Source organism: Hippocampus guttulatus, chromosome 14 (assembly GCF_054856545.1).
Source record: "Hippocampus guttulatus isolate MCC_2025c chromosome 14, RoL_Hgut_1.0, whole genome shotgun sequence".
In the NCBI taxonomy this organism is placed as follows: Eukaryota; Metazoa; Chordata; class Actinopteri; order Syngnathiformes; family Syngnathidae; genus Hippocampus; species Hippocampus guttulatus.
The window spans coordinates 983,252-1,001,367 of NC_141274.1; the positions used below are offsets into that span (position 1 = coordinate 983,252).

At 44.3% G+C, this 18,116-nt stretch overlaps 2 protein-coding genes across 3 annotated transcripts in view; one reads left to right on the forward strand and one right to left on the reverse strand.

Annotated features, from left to right (window-relative positions):
- spidr (scaffold protein involved in DNA repair) overlaps window positions 1-15,268 on the forward strand; it is a 42,870-nt gene extending 27,602 nt beyond the window's left edge. Inside the window, exons 11-20 of one of the 2 annotated variants that reach the window (XM_086128971.1) lie at window positions 1,672-1,827; window positions 6,320-6,410; window positions 6,922-7,050; window positions 7,168-7,227; window positions 7,948-8,146; window positions 10,893-11,036; window positions 12,303-12,396; window positions 12,463-12,577; window positions 13,570-13,629; window positions 14,875-15,268. In XM_086128971.1, coding sequence (XP_085985097.1) covers window positions 1,672-1,827; window positions 6,320-6,410; window positions 6,922-7,050; window positions 7,168-7,227; window positions 7,948-8,146; window positions 10,893-11,036; window positions 12,303-12,396; window positions 12,463-12,577; window positions 13,570-13,629; window positions 14,875-14,994 — 1,168 coding nt within the window. In that variant the 3' untranslated portion in view covers window positions 14,995-15,268. Of the gene's footprint in view, window positions 1-1,671; window positions 1,828-6,319; window positions 6,411-6,921; window positions 7,051-7,167; window positions 7,228-7,947; window positions 8,147-10,892; window positions 11,037-11,317; window positions 11,456-12,302; window positions 12,397-12,462; window positions 12,578-13,569; window positions 13,630-14,874 lie in introns of those variants that run through there. The other variant, XR_015102824.1, reaches the window with a different exon arrangement.
- A 15-nt stretch (window positions 15,269-15,283) lies between these two features.
- Window positions 15,284-16,631, reverse strand: cebpd (CCAAT enhancer binding protein delta). The gene has a single exon (XM_086128972.1). It carries the CDS (start codon window positions 16,496-16,498, stop codon window positions 15,650-15,652), a length of 849 nt encoding a protein of 282 aa, XP_085985098.1. The 5' UTR covers window positions 16,499-16,631; the 3' UTR covers window positions 15,284-15,649.
- Between the last annotated feature and the right edge of the window lie 1,485 nt (window positions 16,632-18,116).

Consider the following 18,116-nt stretch of genomic DNA (forward strand, 5'->3'; position numbering starts at 1 on the left):
ATGCAAACAATTGGGAACAACCTCGGTTGGGATGCTGGCGTCCAGCATGACGAGCCCATGCCGAGAATGTTGTTTTGACATCTATTTCGAGATGAACAAACACAGGACCGACCTCAAGTTGATCAACGTGCACGCTTATAGTCCCAGTCAGGTGGTTGAAAACCATCTCCAAACTTTCCCAGCGCCTGGAATTATTATTTTTTTTCCCGCAAGCATGCACATACATGACGGGCGCTCTGATGGTCCTCCCTCCCTTTTTTCCCTGCGCTCTTCTCCCGCCTACTCCCATTCCCTCACTTGTCTCAGCGGGGGATTTAACCTCCACTGTTTACTCCTGCGAGCTGGTGCGGCGAGCATGTGTCTGGACTTGACTGCCAGAGATAGATACCGATGGCCTGTCGCGGTTCCATCCCATGAATTGCGCCGCGCTTAGGCCTGTGTGTTTTTAGGGCAAAGGTCCTTTCTGCCAGCAGCAGCCTGTCAAACCAGCCAGCGCCATCACAAACACTCGAGACACCTCTTGCTTTGCATCGTTGCTGCTAACTTGAATGTATATATATTTTATTTATTTATTTTTTTTGCGGCTTGTGATTCTCAGAATGGAACCTGGTTTAGCACTCTGCGAGGAATCGCTACATAATAAGGGTGCTCTTAGGACGTCTGCACATGCTCAGACCTTTAAGTTGACATTGGAAAGTATGAGCCTTTCAGTGGAATGTTGATAAAAAGCCTCAAAGGCAGAGAGCAATATTTTTAACATTTGTATTACATGAACTCCGACAGCCAGAGGAAAAAGTTGTAATTGTGCCACGATAGTCAGCATTTTATGAACTTGCGACATAATTCTTGTATTATAACTATTTCACGAAAAGTGCACGTTCGTATGCATTTTTTTCCCCCTCATCTGACATGAGGTGTAATATGATCACTTGATTCACATGTTATTTCGTACGTGACTGTATTCTGTTTTGTTACTCTAATGAAACTTTCTTTGTGTGATATAGTGACTTTACGTACATTACAACTTTGTTCACATTATTTTCTCGTCAATGCAGTGAACAATACAACTTTATTCACTTTTTTCAAAATATCATTTTGTGTGAGTTCTAATATGTTTTTTTTTAAAAATAATCATGATATAAAAGCTGGAAGATGATGCGAATAAAGTTATAGTGTTACGATACAGTGGATCCTTGCTTTTGCGGTTCAGCACCTGCAGAGTCGTATATTAGCAGATTTTATTTTGCGTTCCGTTCCTCCCATTTTCTCCCCGTTTTAATGTCGATTACTGTTTTTTTAATAGTTTTTGATGTTTAATCTCATTCTTATCCCCACTGTACTACTATTTTTATTTGTATTTTTTCTCTTTCGCGTATTTTGACTTTTGATGTAATAAAACTTCGATGTCATAATTTGCTCGCATATTATTACAATATATTTCTTCTAATATGAAGACTTTATTCACATAATGACTTGAGAAGAAAACAACTTGATTCACTTGTGTTGATTCTTTTCCCCACTTATTTGGATGTTTTGGGATAATGATGTGAGCATTTCTCATGGAATACTACAATTGAATTCTCTGTATTTTATAAATCATTCTTACACCTTTGTATCGACTTATTTAACGGTATGACTGAACACGGCACGTGTGACGCTTGTTGTTTCCAGACTTTGTGTGCTGGTCCAGGACAGCTTTGGGATGTTCAGCGTGGTGCAGCTGCACCTGCTGGACCGGGATGACCTGCGCCAGTATTGCCGGGCGTGGCTCGGTCGGACCTGCGTGCTCCGAGGCATCAAGGTAGTGCAGCGTGTCACCCGAGAAAGGTGAGATCCGGCTCTGTGGATTAGTGGTGAATAGCAACTTAACAGCCACACGCTGAGGGTTTTAATAGGGCATCTTGTCTTATCTCAGTTGGCGATCTCTCTGGGAAAAGATGAAATGATTTCGATAGGCGAGGCTCGTAAAGCAGCCAAGCGATGGCGTGGCGCTTCTCCAAGCTCAATTTGTCACACACACACACGACTTGACCAAATGATGTGAAATGCTGAGCATCCCCTTCGCTGTCAGTCCGCAGCTCTCATGAAATTTGTTAGGTTGCCCTACCAGTCGTGCTCTCGTGTTTACATGAAAGCTGATACTGAGGCTGCACACTCACGAGTCCGCTGTGAGCCACCATGGTCAGAGTCCCAGATTAGCAACAGTTAGAAGAACTGACACGAGAACATTTCATGGCGTCGGCGAGGGAGTGATATGTTTACGTCCTCGCGGATAATGTTCCTCGAGGTGGTCGGGGACGGATGAGTCCCTTCTCTGCGCTAACACATGGCCCATGTTGTTGGCTTCAGCCGGAGAACATGTGGCAGTGGCTGGGCCTCGGCCAAATGTGGCTTTCGATTTTCTTCAAGGAACTGTTTTGATTCGGTTCTTTGCAATCAGCATTTTGTAACATGGTCACCACGAGTGGAAAGAAAAATCGAGGGAACCCTCCAAGGTCCAACATCATTTCAAATTCAAAACAGTTCATCTTTTCCAAAGCCAGGCGGCACGGTGACCTAGTGCTTAGCGTGTCTGCCTCATATTTGGGATTTCGGTTCCCGCCTTCCTGTGTCAAGATTGTTCTTGACGTGCTTTGCTCGGGCGTCCGCCCACATTCCCAAAACATGCGTGTTGGGCTCACTGATAACTCAATTGCTTGCGTCATTCTGTCGTGATCAGCCACCAATGATAGAAAATGGATGAATGGCTATTCAAAAGTCGAACAGTCGCCATTTCGTAACCATCCACTTAGTGCACAGGCAAGTCACATTTGAATATTCTTAACTGTCACACCTGTGGAACTTGAAGATCAACGCATTCAAAAAATAAAGCAGCCATTAAACGTGATTGCCATGTGGCAGAAAGGCATTTCATTTTGTTCATTAACCGTCATTCAAATGTAAAATGAAGTCAGGAACTTGGACTATTTAGTCCATTCAAAGAATCAGTCTAGAACAACTCTTAACTCTGCGTCCCTTTGAAACATTTTAACGTCAAGAGTTATGCAAGATTAAAAACCAGTCAACAGCGTCAAAAATATACACAATAATAAGAACTTTCAAGAAAATATTTCTTCTTCCATAACTGTCACACTTTAAATGTTAATTCAGATTCAGAAAACTTTATTTATCCCTGTGGTGCAATTACAGTAGAAGAGCCATTTTAATATTGTGTTTGAAATCAAATGTGTTTGTTTTTACGGTACTTTAACTGCAAAGTCGAAAAATAAGTAAACCACCGCTGAAAAGTGCTTGTGAAACATAATTAGTGGCTATAGCTGGCAGCTAAAGATACATTTGGAACCTTACAATAGACTCTCAAGAGCCATATGAATTTTAATGAATTACTGGATGGGAAAATGTGATGTAGGAATGAAACAACATCGAGTGAAACTCCCTGTTAGATGGATTCAAAACGCACACAGTGCTACATGTATGTATGTAGTTATTTTGAAGATTGAAACCCACAATTCAGCATTCAAGAAAATTTTCAATGCATTTTTTTTTTCCAGAAATGAGTTCAGATTTGGCCCTCTGAAAAATATTTTCTATTTGGAAATGAATCTTTCACGTATGAGTTTCACTGGTCAAATTGAAATATTGAAATACATGAACTTTTCTGGGCTACCCAGTGGTCCAGTGGTTAGCGTGTCAACCTCACAGTGCAGAGGTCGTGGGTTCGATCCCGGCTTCCTGTGTGGAGTTTGCATTTTGTCCCCGGGCCTGCGTGGGTTTTCTCTGGGTACTTCGGTTTCCTCCCACATTCCAAAAACATGCATGACAGGCTGAATGAACGCTCCCAATTCTCCCTAGGTCTGAGTATGAGCGTGGATGGTTGTTTGTTTCTGTGTGCCCTGCGATTGGCTGGCAACCGGTTCAGGGTGTCCCCCGCCTGCTGGGATAGGCTCCAGCACCCCCCCCCCCCCCCGCGACCCTTGTGAGGATGAAGCGGATCAGAAAATGGATGAATGGATGACCTGTTCTACCATATTGTAATGTATGAAGTTGTACCTGTAAAGCTGGGTACCTGTGGTGTCAACCTTTCACATCAATCTCCCGGTAAATACCAACTCCCGCCAATTTGAAGTGGCATATTTTGTTCAAATGTCAAGCGCGTGACCACGTACGTACAAGTCAGGCACGAGGCGTCTTTGGCACCCACAGTAGCAATGCAGCTTACTCATGTTGCCATCCCGGTGGGGAGCAACCCCCCCCCCCCCTCGCCTCCCTCCCTGAGGAATTTCTGTCAAGTGCAACGTGTGTAACGTAAATCCAAATAAAAAAATCCCCAAAACAAAAAGATCCAACCCGTTTATAGCGAGCCGTCTTGGTAGCATGCTAAAAATTAATGAGGGGCTTGCCACCTGTTTAAATGCAAAACTCAAAATTACTTGAAGATGAACCTGACAAGTGTGGCCGCAAGCATTGTTACTCATGCTCAAGCAGTCTCACCGGACTCGAATGGGCTGCAGAACCGGTTGCCAACAAAGGGACACCTTTGATTACGAGGCTGACTAAGTCGCTGATAAGACGGCAAAGTACACAGATGAATGAGCAGCATTCACCGACTACCGTGAACTCATGACGACACATTTCTTCCCTTTTTTTTGTCTTTTCTTTTCCCCCTTCCAACAGTTTCGGTTTGACAGCTCGGAGCATGTTCAAGCATGAGTCGTCTGTCATTGGGAGAGATTAACACTAATCAAGCAGTACAAATATGTCACATGTCATTTTCTAAATTGTTTTTTGGGGGCCACAAGTCTTTTTTCCTTTTTTTTTTTTTTTTTGCTGGAACGCTATACTTTTAGTAAAAATAAACTCAAATCATTTCAATGGATTTAAACTTGGCTGTACTTTCCCCTTCAGTTTTTGACAATGTATAGAACAAAAATGACCCCAAAAAAATCTAATCAGGTCTGTGAGACGTTAATCATTCTAAACTGCACATCGGATTGGTCATAATGCGGTTCAGGCAGTGTACATGTTAAACAGACATCTAACTTTATTTTTTGCAAGACGAGAATGCAACGCGCTAAAATAAATGGCTTTTTTGGTGACCAAAAAAGCCATTGAAAGAAATTCCACATCATTGTTTTCTTTAAGCGCCAAGCATTTCTGTTGGTCTCTCTTAATGTACTCGAGTTGCAATACCTTATGTTTACTTTGTTACAGCTGCAGCTGTTGTGAAAGCGCTATATAAATCAGGATGTATTGCATTGTATTATGTAAATTCCTAGGATATGCTCCAACTTAATTTATTTTGGTTGAATAAACTGAATTTATTCCGAGTCGTGTAATTTCTTTATATACCACTAGGTGAGTAACAAGCAGCACATGCAAGCTCCACATAGGAGTCCTGTAGCCTGGATTTCAACCCTCAACCTCGAGAGTCCTCTGTGAGGCATTTGAATTCAAGCAATATCGCCCCTGCAAAAGGCACATTTGTCAAGTTTTCCACCATTGTTCTCGTCCACACTTGTGATGACGTCTCGGCAGAGAAATGTGATTGCCTCGTGTCATTTCAACTTGAATGCGTCTGTTCAATGGAAACTTGACCAGATTTCATGCAAATTCCACTTGCGAAGTGCCAAGTACCAAGCAGCCAATATACCTGTAAATGTGCAAAATGAGCTAAAACTCAAAATTCAAAACTCCGAGATTTTTTATTTATTTATTTTTTTGCAGGACCGGGGTTGCTTCACGAACCTCCCAATTTTTGTAGCCCTAGATCAAAGTTACCAAGATAGAGCTCTTCTAAACCTCGGGAGGGGCTGCCACAGACCTTTTTTTTTTTAACTTGTGTACGACGACTTTAAAATATATTTTTTTGCCAGGCCCAAAGTGTGTGCAAAGTTTGGGGAGTTTAAATACACGTTTAGGCCCGTCAAAAATACGATTTGCTGCTGAAAAAAAAGAACAACAATGTCTACAGAAAGAATAGGGACCTCACAGCAGTCCCAGCTTGGGCCCAAATAATAATAATAATAATAATAATAACGTACATCAGGCAATGAGAAACAACACTGTTTATGTACATAAGTAACACATACTTTGTTTTCATACATGAATGTGACCACCATCAAGAATAGTCAGCAGAAAGCTTAGATGAGCAGTTAGGAATGCGCCTGCCTCCCTTGTGCTAGAGTGGAAGTGAAACTGCTTGCCAAAGTTCCACTGAAGTCCTGAATTCAGCAACAAATACCCCCAGTCACTCTTCCAGCATCTGCCCCACCCTCTTCTCACTCCTCACTCCTTACTCTACATCCTGTCTCACTCTCAGGCGCTCCAGTCTTTTCAGCTTGATAGACAGTCTGTGGCCCCCGTTGAAGCACCCCCTCGAGTGCCATGGAAACGCAGCGAGCATGCCCACCGTAAGTTCTAACCATAGCCGTACTCATTTTTCGGTGTACCGGCGCCAAACCAGCGCAACAACAAAACTGTGTGCAAAGACCAGACTGCCCCCTCAAAACAGACTGAGTTCAGTGAGGCAAAAAATAAATGCTGTCATTCTTGATTCTTGAAGCATTTTCACAAAACATGTCCCAGACAATATTTCTCCATTAGAGCGACGCTAAAACTATACTTGAATGGCGGCTTTCGACTTTTGCACAGTACCGTATAGTAACGCTGAAAATTACTGTTCGTGGTGCATAAATAATAGTGTAAAGACATGTTGCTCAAACGTGACTTGATTAAGTGCAGTGACTTCCTTCCTTGGGGGGTGGGGGGTGGGGGGCGGTCATTTGTTTTGTTTGTTTGGTTGGTTGCCTGGCCACCAGCAGAAACTTGAGAAAATCACAAGAAATGAGGCTAAATTTGCAACATGTTTTCATGTGGCTGTTTTGGAAGAAGCCTGTCCTAATTGTCGCGTTTTCATCCCAGAAGCGTCCTCCGAGCTTCTGCTACCTCCTGTCAGGTCAAGAGAGCTCAGTGGAACCCGTGGAAGAAGGTCCGAGTGTGTCCCCGCTGCACCTTCCATCCACGGGGCAAACGTTGCGAGATGTACTACAAGTGAGGCGGCCAGTAAGATGAGAAATGAAGTTGCGCAATTGCCAAAAACCTCACACTTCTTTTTTTTTTTTTTTTTTTTTTTTTTTTTTTTTTTTTTTTTTTTTTGTCCACTTGCAGAATGACCACAAAACATACTGCTGCAGTTTCATTGCCACTGTTATTTACAAGAGAATACAGGTACTCTTTTTTTCTTCTTTTTCACTTGGAATGCTATTATTTGCCTTTTAGGGTGGGCCTCAACAAGCCTGAAAACGCGCATGGCCAGTGCGTGTGTCCTGGTGAAAATATAGCAACATCCACAAAGATGGCCGATGCTAAATTTAGAAGCTTTTTTGCCTTTCCACTTTGAGCAAAGTAGGGCGTCAAAATTCATGATTATTGTTAATTAAATTTGGGGCTCAAGCTCCCTTTTAATTGCTCAACTATTTTGTAGCCTATGCTGTCAAGGTTTAATGATCATTTTGAGGATTCACTTTATTGCTGCTTACAGCTTTAATTTTACTTGAAGTGATCACTCGGTGATGTAAAGCCGAAAGGTTACCAGGAGTGACTCAAACCGCCTTTTTTGAGCTTATTTGCCCTCGTAACTGATAATCTTGACCTCTGACCTCGAGAAAAGCGCCTGTATCGCCGTGTGTGATAATGCTCGCGAGGCTCGGCCGTTCTTTGCTATTGATTGGCCAAACCTTTAAACTTTGACCAAGATGAGATAGCAAGCTCCGGGTGGACTTTGTGCACTGCGGCGCAGATTAGATGTGTGGATGTGGCTACATTGGCAAAGTGCTGCTGTTTGTTCAACGGGATGAGTGAATCATCCCGTCTAGTTGAAGCAATTGGACATAAACGAAGAGCTAAGATGACTAAATATTTCTCGCTGACGTCTCTTTCTGCCCTTAGAGTTGCGATGTAGGTCAAGGTGAGGTTTGGCTGGTGCTGACAGACCAGAGCCTGCAGGGGGGCTCGCCCGACTGGCCGTGCAGGCGAACGGTGCCACTGCATGTCAACGCTTCCTGTGCACTCACTTCCTGTGTCCTAAAAGCGTTGAATGACCCCGCGGTGTGCCGCTTGTCATTCACAGACGCCATCAAGGAACACGGTAATCTTTCATCTATTGCTCTTTGCACTGCTGAATATTAGTAGTTTGTACATTATGAGTACATTATGTTCTCAGAAATGCAGAATATCCTTAAATTAGTGCCCCTTCCTCTCGGACTGAATTTACACTGCGCCCATTTCCTATTTAATGCCTGTACTTTTTTTCTTCTCAAATACATTTTTCCATGTGCATTCAAGTCACAAATATCCAATATGGCCGTGTGAAACAATCCCCATGCCCATGTGTAAATAATACCAAAACCATCAACACCGGGCTGCGACATCATCACCGAAATCAGGCTTCTCCAGCCGCCGGTCCACAGACCAGTACGACAGCCCATTCGGTTCCCGAACAACACAGAGACAGACCTGCGATTTATGAGCATATTCACTCCATCAAACATGGCCTAAATGTGCGTGACTCTAGCCCAGGGGTGGGCAAACTTTTTGGCTCGGGGGCCGCATTGACTTTTAAAATTTGACAGAAGGGCCAGGTCAGCACGAGCTATGGTACATTAAAAAAAAAAAAACTGCATTTGTTGACAGTCCATATCAAACATCAACAGAACAAAAGCATGAAAGTACGGTATTAATATACTTTTTTTAAATGACAAAAGTGTTGTTGATGACCTATTTTAGCCTGTGCATCGCTGCAGATGGGTTGTGATCAGACCAGTAGAAGTAGAGCGATACAGAGGTCCTAGGTGGTCGAAAAGATTGCACCGCCCCCCCCCCCCCCGTGTTCTGCAACTTCAAGTCAACGCGCCACCTGGCGGTGAAATGCCTGTCATTACAAGTCCAATTGAAACGAATGCAATCATTCACATCGAACCTTAATTGTGGACCAACCTTCGGCGGGCCGGATTAAAAAGACCAACGGGCCGGATTCGGCCCGCGGGCCGTAGTTTGCCCACCACTGCTCTAGCCTGTCGGAGTACTCCTTCTAACATTGGTTTGCAAGTTAAAATAAACAGAATCGGCCAATAAATGAAGATGAAGCCATTTTGACAAGAGAAGTTTCTCCCCTAGCGGTATCTCCAGAGTGAGGTCGAGGAGGAAGCTGTCGTGCAGGGTGTGTCGTCAAGAACAAAGCAATGCAAAAAACCTGTTGAAGCATTTGAACAAGTAGCACCCAAGTGATCAAGTGGAAAGCATGAAAACTCACAAAATGTCGTGGGCGTCCGTGGTTATGTTTTGGTGAGCTCCGTGACGTTGCACTCCTTTTCAACGCAATCCTTTTTGATTGCTTTCATACCCTTTTCTTTTAACGTGAATATAGTTTTAAAATGCATTTGTAACAAAGGGCCTCCTAACCACCTGGAGTTAAGTAACTGTCCTGCCCAAAGTTTGTGGGATTACTATTTTAATGTTTTCATTTTTTTTTATCATTTACTGCTGAAGATGGTGAATGCAGGACAAGTTTTAGTCCCGCAATCTAGGGCGAACGTTTTTGTGTGTTTGTTTTTTTAATCATTATGACGACCACAATCGTTAAGACTCAACAATTGAGCTTTACGTTTCCACGTTTCCATTTACATGTTCAACTTCATGTGCGCAAACTCCACACAGGAAGGCCGCAACCCGGATTTCGAACCCCTGACCTCTGCACTGTGAGGCAGGCGTGCTAACCAGTCACCCACTGTGCCGTACAACAGTGGAACAATCTGCCCCCATTTCATTGTTGCATTTTCTCATATGTTGACCAAGGAGACTCTTTCAGTCCTTGGCTTTTTTTTCCCACTGATACAAAGGATCCTTCATTCGAATAATAAGCAGTGTGTCAAGTGAAATTGGCCTTTAAAACATAACATTTTGGAGAGAAAAAAAAACGGTGGAACAAGTTAGTGACCTAACTCCTCAATACATGAACATGGACTCACGCTCATCTTTAATAGAGTGCAAGTAACTAGTTTACAACACTTGTAAACTTTAACTCATATGAGAGCTGAACACCTTCATTCCGTGCTGCTGTTTTGGTTAGCAACATTGTTCAAATGGGATCAGTGCTTCTCATTTCACTAAACTGACATCAATTACTGGTACACTTAATGTTCTTGTTTTTTTTTTCCTGGTGTGTAATTTTGGTCAGCTATTTTTTATTTCAGTGCTTTTAAATGTTAATAACTCTGTATCTGCTTTTAAATGGTGTTCTTTTAATTACAGTACGTGAAGAAGATCGCATAGCGTGCATGAATTTCGCTATAAATCAGTGATTCCTTTTTTTTTTTTTAATAACGTACCGGGGGACTGACGAACGTTTCAATAATGTGAACATTTTTTATTTCTCATTAAGCACGCACCCCCTTAAATTTAATACCTTTTTTTTTTAAATAGTGTGATTCATCAGATTTTACAGTAAAGCTATCTTCAGGTGCTATCAGGGAACGACTATTCACACTCACATTCACGCCAGTGGACGATTTAGTGTCTTCAGTGAACCTAACACGCATATTTTTGGAATGTAGGAGGAAGCCAAAATATGAAAAAGCACACAAGCACGAGCAGAAAATGCACACTACACGCAGGAAGGCTGAGATTCAAAACGAGTCTGCCAAAATTTAAAACGTGATAGTAAATTGATTTTCTCTGCAAGATACTTTTTTTTATGATGTATTTCTGATTTGTTGTTCTTGTTTTGATCTCGGTCGATTTGTCACGGTCTACCTAATGAAGTGGCTTGCAAGTTTATACAGAAACATTAGCGTTTGAGCTTGCGCGCGTGTTTTGTTGTTATTTAACGCATGTAGGTGTCCTGTTGTGCGTGGAACATTCCATCATTGAAGTGGCGGACTCTGTCGACTCTCGCTTGACACGGGAGCCCCCGGCCCAACCTGCGAGACTGGATCCACTCCATGTAGAGGTCACGCCCAACTCGCTGTGCACTCTCTCAGGTCAGTCGCACCCACCCAGCACCGTCAAGAAGGCAAAAGAATGCCGGTCAGTCAAGGTCTTTAGTTTGATTCGGCAAAAAAAAACACTTCAGATGTTCATTTTTCAGCACGCTGTCCTCCCTTACAAGGGCCAACACACACTTTCAATTGCATCCATTTTTCAACACACATCTTCCTCAACGCCGTTTACTCAAAACGAACACCAACACATTTAATTTGCCTCGGCAGCGTGACGGCCAAACCATCAGTGAAAAGTTTTTGCTTTCTTTGTTTCCTTCCAGATGTGAAAATGTGGCTGGAAAAAAAAATCTGAAAATCAGATAATAATCTGCATCTGTCGACTTATGCGTGTCACAGTGGAGGAGCAAAGTGCACACCCGCGACCCCTCCGCTTCTTCTGTCCGCACATGTTTGCTCAGGTGGCCGAGAAAATAAATACAACATTATCTTTTGCGCTCGAGTGTGACTAGTATCTGTTGGAAATGATGAGTGGAGTAAGGCCTCGGGCCCAGAATGTGCTCGAACTTATCAATTCCTTATTTAAGGCAGCATACTTGTCTTGTTTTTGTGTGTGAGGAGTCAGATGGGGTTCTGCTTTGTCTCATTGCCATCTCAGATTTCAATAAAAATCCAAAAGTAGCAAGCAGCGATGAACGACGACCCCTTGCACGCCATTTTTCTGGCGAATCCTCGAGCAGATCGACAAAATTTGATGCCATGCTCCACCCGCATTCGATGGCATAACTGTTGGTGTAACAATTTTTCAAATCGGTGTCACCCATTTGTAAAGGATTCCTGCTTTCGTTTGAGGCTCCTTTGGGCAAATCCTTTGCGGCAGTGCGTCAGAGTACACAAGATGGGCAGTTTGCCCTAAAGGGCCACTTTGAACCAAAATGCCAGCCTTCCTCGTCAATTTTAGCCGCAGGTCTCCGAGAATTGGTCGTGCATCCAGTTTTGATATAACACTCAATTTTGGGTGGCCCAGCTAAACTGGTGTCAGGGGCTAATTTTTTCCACCTTTCCGAGAATCCTCGAACATTAGATTTTGACCCCATGCTCCGCCCACATTCGATGGCATCCGCATAAAAGCTTTGTGCTTTACGTGCCGATGGGGCTCATTCGGGCAAATTCCTGAGCAAGAGATCATCAGATAATTATGAGACCAAGAATTCGCCCAAAATGGCCGCGCCAAACTAAAATGGATGACACATCTACCAACACCGATTGTTGTAACATGCATGCGGATTTTCCATTTTATCTTCGCAGGTGTGATTGTTGGGGTGGATGAGAGCGCATCTTACTCCTTGCCCGTGTGCAGCCAATGCGGAAGCCACGAATTACAACCGATACCTCCACCAGGGTAAATTTCCAAGACGAGAGAGCAGCCCTACTTCTGCTGTTGTTGACGCGTTTGTTTTTGTCACAGTTGGAGTTTCCACTGTCGCTCATGCAATTCGACGATGGACAAGCCAATTACCAAAGTGCAAATGGAGGTCTTCCTGAGCTCTGCTTCTGTACAAAATTGCACCGTAAAGGTTAAGGTGAGCATGCTTGCTTTCTTGACTGCATTTCAGCAAATGCCTACAAATGGTACACTTTGAGGTCATATAAAACAACATGCCTCAAAAGTCAGACACGCCTCACCCCGTGTCTACATGTGACGTCAGCAAAAACTCGGATCGCTAAAGCGTTAAACTTTGAACCCATTTGAACTGTTGCTAACCAATGCAGGTAAAGATTTATACAGCATGCTGTAATATTGAGCATACCGACATTAAAACGGGTAGTAATCACCAAGTCTGTTTTCTCTTGAGCTTTTTTTTTGACAGACAGACTTGAAACACTAAAGATTTGAGGAATACCTATGAAATGCAAGCCTTTTTTTTTTTAATCTCTAAAGGCATAACACAACAATGTGGTGGTCCGTTCGAATGTAATTTATCCATCCATCCATTTTCTGATTTTCTTATCCACACAAGGGTCGAGCTTGAGCCTATCTTAGCTGTCTTCGGGCAGTAGAAAGGTAGACCCTGGACCGGTTGCCAGCCAATCGCAGGGCACAAATAGAAGAAAAACTATCTGCGCTCACACTCACACCGAGGGACAATTTAGTCGAGTGCCACGCATGTTTTTGGAAGGTGGGAGGAAACCGTAGTATTAGTAGTAGTGTGTGTGTGTGTGTGCGCGCGCGCGCGCAGATAGAGACAAAGACATTCTGAATCCCATTTAAAATAAATGGGTTCTGTGGAAAACAATGCAAACATGTTTTCAAGTGTTTATATAGGTGTACTGTACATACAGTATCTTGTTGCGTAACATTGCAATCAGTCTTGCAAGGCGATAAAGCCATCATCTTTCTCTCTGCTGATACGCACTATATGTGATTTAAACTCGGGGTCAATGTGTCGCTCAGCATCTGGTGCACATTAGTGGTGAGTCATTAGTTTTAATTTGCAGTCTTAAAAGGATTATTAGCGATATTAATGTCAACACACCGTCTTTTTTTTTTTTTCTCTCCCTCACCGCCACACAGCTGCAGCATAATACGATCATGTCCCTTCTTGACACGGCCGTGCTGGAGCGCGCAACAGCGGTAGGTTTACTTTTTTTTTTTTTTTAACTACAGTATACTGTACGCACTTTGTTACATAAGACTGGGCTGAGGCGGGCCACATTGATGTTCTGTAAAGTCACATACCGATAAAACTGATCTCATCCCCCAGTTATTGTCCACTTGGTGACATATGCAGATTTTCAATACCATTGTTATGTAATTTATAGAATCTCTTTGGAATGTATGAGTACATTTTTGCAAATAACGCTTCGCCCGAAGAGATTAGAATTGTTTATCTAACGGATGAAATCATAAACAAACCTCCAACTATGATCCCAAGCACTTGAAATGCTTGTAAACCTCATCAAATATTGCTCTACCTCTACAGCTCAGTGCACAGATGCACAGTCTACAGCACCTGTACGTCATGTTAACAATCTTGATGATTCACAATGTACAGACAGTACCTGTTTGTACACGGCAATAATTATGATGATTATTTACTGAAACTGTGCAGCCCAGGTTAAAACGATGAACATAGGACTGTACAGCAAAGCTCAAGAGTTCATCTGGGATGGTAGGAAAATCTGCTGCTTTGTGACCTTCCAACCCAACGTAGCGGCAAACGTTTTTTGGGGATTTTACCAACGCAAACCCGCCGGATCCACTCGGTGACAACACAAACTGCCGATTGTGGATCGGTTTAGAGATGCACCGCCGAGCTGTGGTTATGGATTCCACTAGTTTGCGAGTCGTGTTCAGTCCTAGTTTGGCAAAACTGTCATGAACCAGAGCAGACATGCTGCCACCATTACAGTATCTCTCCCATGGACTGCGAATCATCATCGCACACTGTGTTTTGGTGTGGATTACGGCTGACGGTTGCAGTTTACTATATCAACTGAACAGACGCTGTCGTGCAGTCAATCGCAACTGCAGACAATATTTTGCCACAGAAATATAACTTTTGGAGGATTTTGACATGTCATGTAAAAATATACAAATAAGTCCGTTTTTTCCACCCTTAATGGAGGATAGGTTCCCCAAAAATGTGCAAATAGGTGAATTTACTCATGGCAAACTGCAAATATAGAGTCCACGATATGGTTACACTGTAGAGTTATTTTGAACAGAGATATTTACCAACTGCAGCTTTAGCGACGAGGCGTCTATGTCTATGCGGGGGTCTTTCGTTTCCCAGTGCAAATGACATGAATGACCTGAGATAATGACAACTACGAGCGCGTAATACTAAACATTTGTTGTGTGTGCTTGTGGTTTCAGTCTTCAGATTATGACGTGTCCACTGTGCTTGGGAAAGAAGTGGGCCCCCTCACTCTTTATGTTCGCGTAGTCTCCAGGAGACCTTCACTGTGGATCAGCCTGGAAGAGATCTGCCTCTGAGGTTTTTTTTGTTTTGTTTAGTTTTTTTTTTGTCTACTTACCCCCCTTTTTAGGGCCTCTTGCCGAGCGCATGAGGGGAGCACTCTGCAGCAGGAAAATGAGGTGGTGTTGGTGTGGAGTGGAGTGGCGGTTGACTGGCCCTGTGTGGACCAATGGCATGCGTCCTGTCACAGCCGCCCACGTGTTCCATCGCTTCACTCGTCGCGCATTTATTTAAAAAATTATAAAAACCATATGAAAAATAAACTTGCGTTATTGCTGACATTTGACGACACCACAGCCCACTGTGCACCTTTACAGTTGTTGTTGTTTTTTATTGTAGCATCCATAAACAAAAAAGTTTCATACAAACTATAGAAAAAAGATCATGCTCTGGCTCTTATACAAAGTCTGGAATTATAAAACATGTACCATGGCAGGTATGTATGACATCATGTAAATGCAGTGGTAAAATAATTTAATAATACAAAGGGAGAAAAAATGAATCCCACAAAAATATGGCAGCAACATCATATGTTTTCCAGTGCCATTATGGTAAGCTTAAAATACATCTGGTACAGATGGTAAACAAGTTGTCTCTGAGGTATGTCTTCAAAAAAAAAAAAGTTCATTCGAAAAAAGAGGGCTCAAGGAGACACGTGGAGGCGTCACCCGGTCACCGAGCTTCCGTGCTGACGCTCCCCGCAAAGGAGGCGCCGGGCATCTGCTTGAAGAACTCTCGAAGGCCGCCAAGCTCCCTGGTGAGTTGCTCGATGGTTTTGTGCAGTCTGTCGTTCTCGGAGCTCAACTCGATCAGCTTCTGCTGCATCTCTAAATTGCGCATCTTGGCCTTGTCCCTGCTCTTCCGCACGGCGATGTTATTCCTCTCGCGCCGTTGTCGGTACTCCATGCTGAACCGGTCCACCGCCTTCTTCGTCTTCTCCCGGACGGACTTGCGCGGCGAGCCCTTGGCCGAGACGGGCTCCGGCGTGGTGGGCGGCGTCGGCTGCCCTGTGGGGAGGCTGACCGAAGTCTGCGCGCAGGTTTCGATCTGACACGGCAACGAAGACGACATATCGCTGTCGCTCCAGTCAGACTCTTGCTTGATGGGCGCCCCGAAAGGACCCTTGTCGAGCAGCACCGAGTCCGATCTCCGCTCTAAGCCGTATGGGACCGCGCAGCCGGGCAGCACTGCGCTCTGTGCGGCGTACAACTCCGCCTTCTCTTGCTTGACCGTGTTGAAGAGGTCAAGAAAGAGCTCGTCGTTGCACAGCTCCAGGTTGGGCACGGACGTCATGGACTCGATGTACTGGCTGAAGTCGATGGCGCTCTCGTCGTCGTACATGGCCGGAGCGGTGAGCTCCGCCATAGTGGCCCCCTCCTCAGCCCGAATGGCCGGCTTGCACGGGCCCAGCGGCGGACCCCCCAGCTTGGCGCTCTCGTAGAAGTTAGCGGGCTCCATCGCCCAACTCATGTTGCATGGTGGAGACACGCCGTGAGGGTCAAAGCTGTATATGTCACACATGAACTCTGCTGGCTTGTCCACGCGGGGCGGTTGAGTGTGATGCTGGTCCGAGTTCACTTCCTGATCCTTGATCGCTGACTGTCAGAACGCTTTTTCACGCCTTGTCAAGTTGACGCTTCTGACTCGTCGCTAACTTTGGCGCACTGTTTTGTATCGTTTCGCGCTGACGTCACGCACACCCTCCCTCCGGCGGGCCAGTCAGGATGGGAGCGGGGTCACATGATCTCCGGTAACTTCCCATTCGAAGGGAACAGGGGGGCGCGCCTGGGTTGCTGTTGTTGTTGTGTTTTTTTTTTACTACGACTACATGAATGGCTCTGAGATGTTTACATACTGCTGCAAAGTTTCGGAACACGCAGAATTCTGGCCCTAGGACAGTTGGTATCCATCTGAATACGAAGGTGGTGCTGCTGCTGGTGGGGCCAAAAACAACTCCCCCCCCCCCCCCACGAGATCCCCAGAGGACCTCGTTGACAGACATGCATTTGATTGAAAATAACTAATTATTCTACCGCGTTATCCAAAGCAGGGCACAAACATACTGATTCGTTTAAGTATTTTAACCTTTTATTTAATCTCAGCGACCCCACATGACGGGGGGGGGGGGGGGGGGGGGATTGTGATTCTGCTCTGATCAGAATGAGCACCATCTTTGTTAAAAAGACAAGAAATTTGCCTCCTGTAGTTGACGTGACTGTAATAGTTTTGGGGAAGAGGGAGACAGACAGACCGACCGACCATAACAAAATATATATTAAGGTCATACATACTGTAATCGGCGGTCCGGTAGTCCAGTGGTTAGCACGTCGGCTTCACGGTGCAGAGGTACCGGGTTCAATTCCAGCTCCGGCCTCCCTGTGTGGAGTTTGCATGTTCTCCCCGGGCCTGCGTGGGTTTTCTCCGGGTGCTCCGGTTTCCTCCCACGTTCCAAAAACATGCATGGCAGGCTGATTGTACACTCTAAATTGTCCCTAGGTGTGAGTGTGCGCGTGCATGGTTGTTCGTCTCTGTGTGCCCTGCGATTGGCTGGCAACTGGTTCAGGGTGTCCCCCGCCTACTGCCCGAAGACGGCTGGGATAGGCTCCAGCACCCCCCCCCCCCCCCCCCCCGCGACCCTTGTGAGGATAAAGCGGATCGGAAAATGGATGGATGGACATACTGTAATCAAATTAAATGAGCCAAATGATACGGAGTGCGCTACAAGAATGAAAACAGTAATGGCACTACAGAAATGTGCGAACGTCCGTTTAACGTGTGTGGTGTACTCCGGATGACCAACGAAGCACACCTATCAAGCACCTGACAACCGTCTCATCTTCGTAGTATCAAGACTGATACTTGAGTATCAAGCACGGTGCCATGTATTATCAAATCAGAATAAGCTTTATTGTCAAAGATAATTGTAAGCTTAGCTTTTTCTGTTTATTCACCTGTCATTGCTCTTTCTTCGTTCTCTTTACCAGTTTATTAATTTTGCATAATTCTATTTCAAAAGGTCTAACACTAACCTATGCTACAGAATACGGATTTTTTTTTAAATGAAAACCCCTTATAGGCCAAAACATAAACAATCATATGACACACAGCAAGTGGTAAGTGAGAATGCTTCTTTGTGTCA

Excerpts from the sequence above, each read along its gene's own strand:
- cebpd (XM_086128972.1), bottom strand. The coding sequence starts at position 16,498 with ATGTGTGACATATACAGCTTTGACCCTCACGGCGTGTCTCCACCATGC.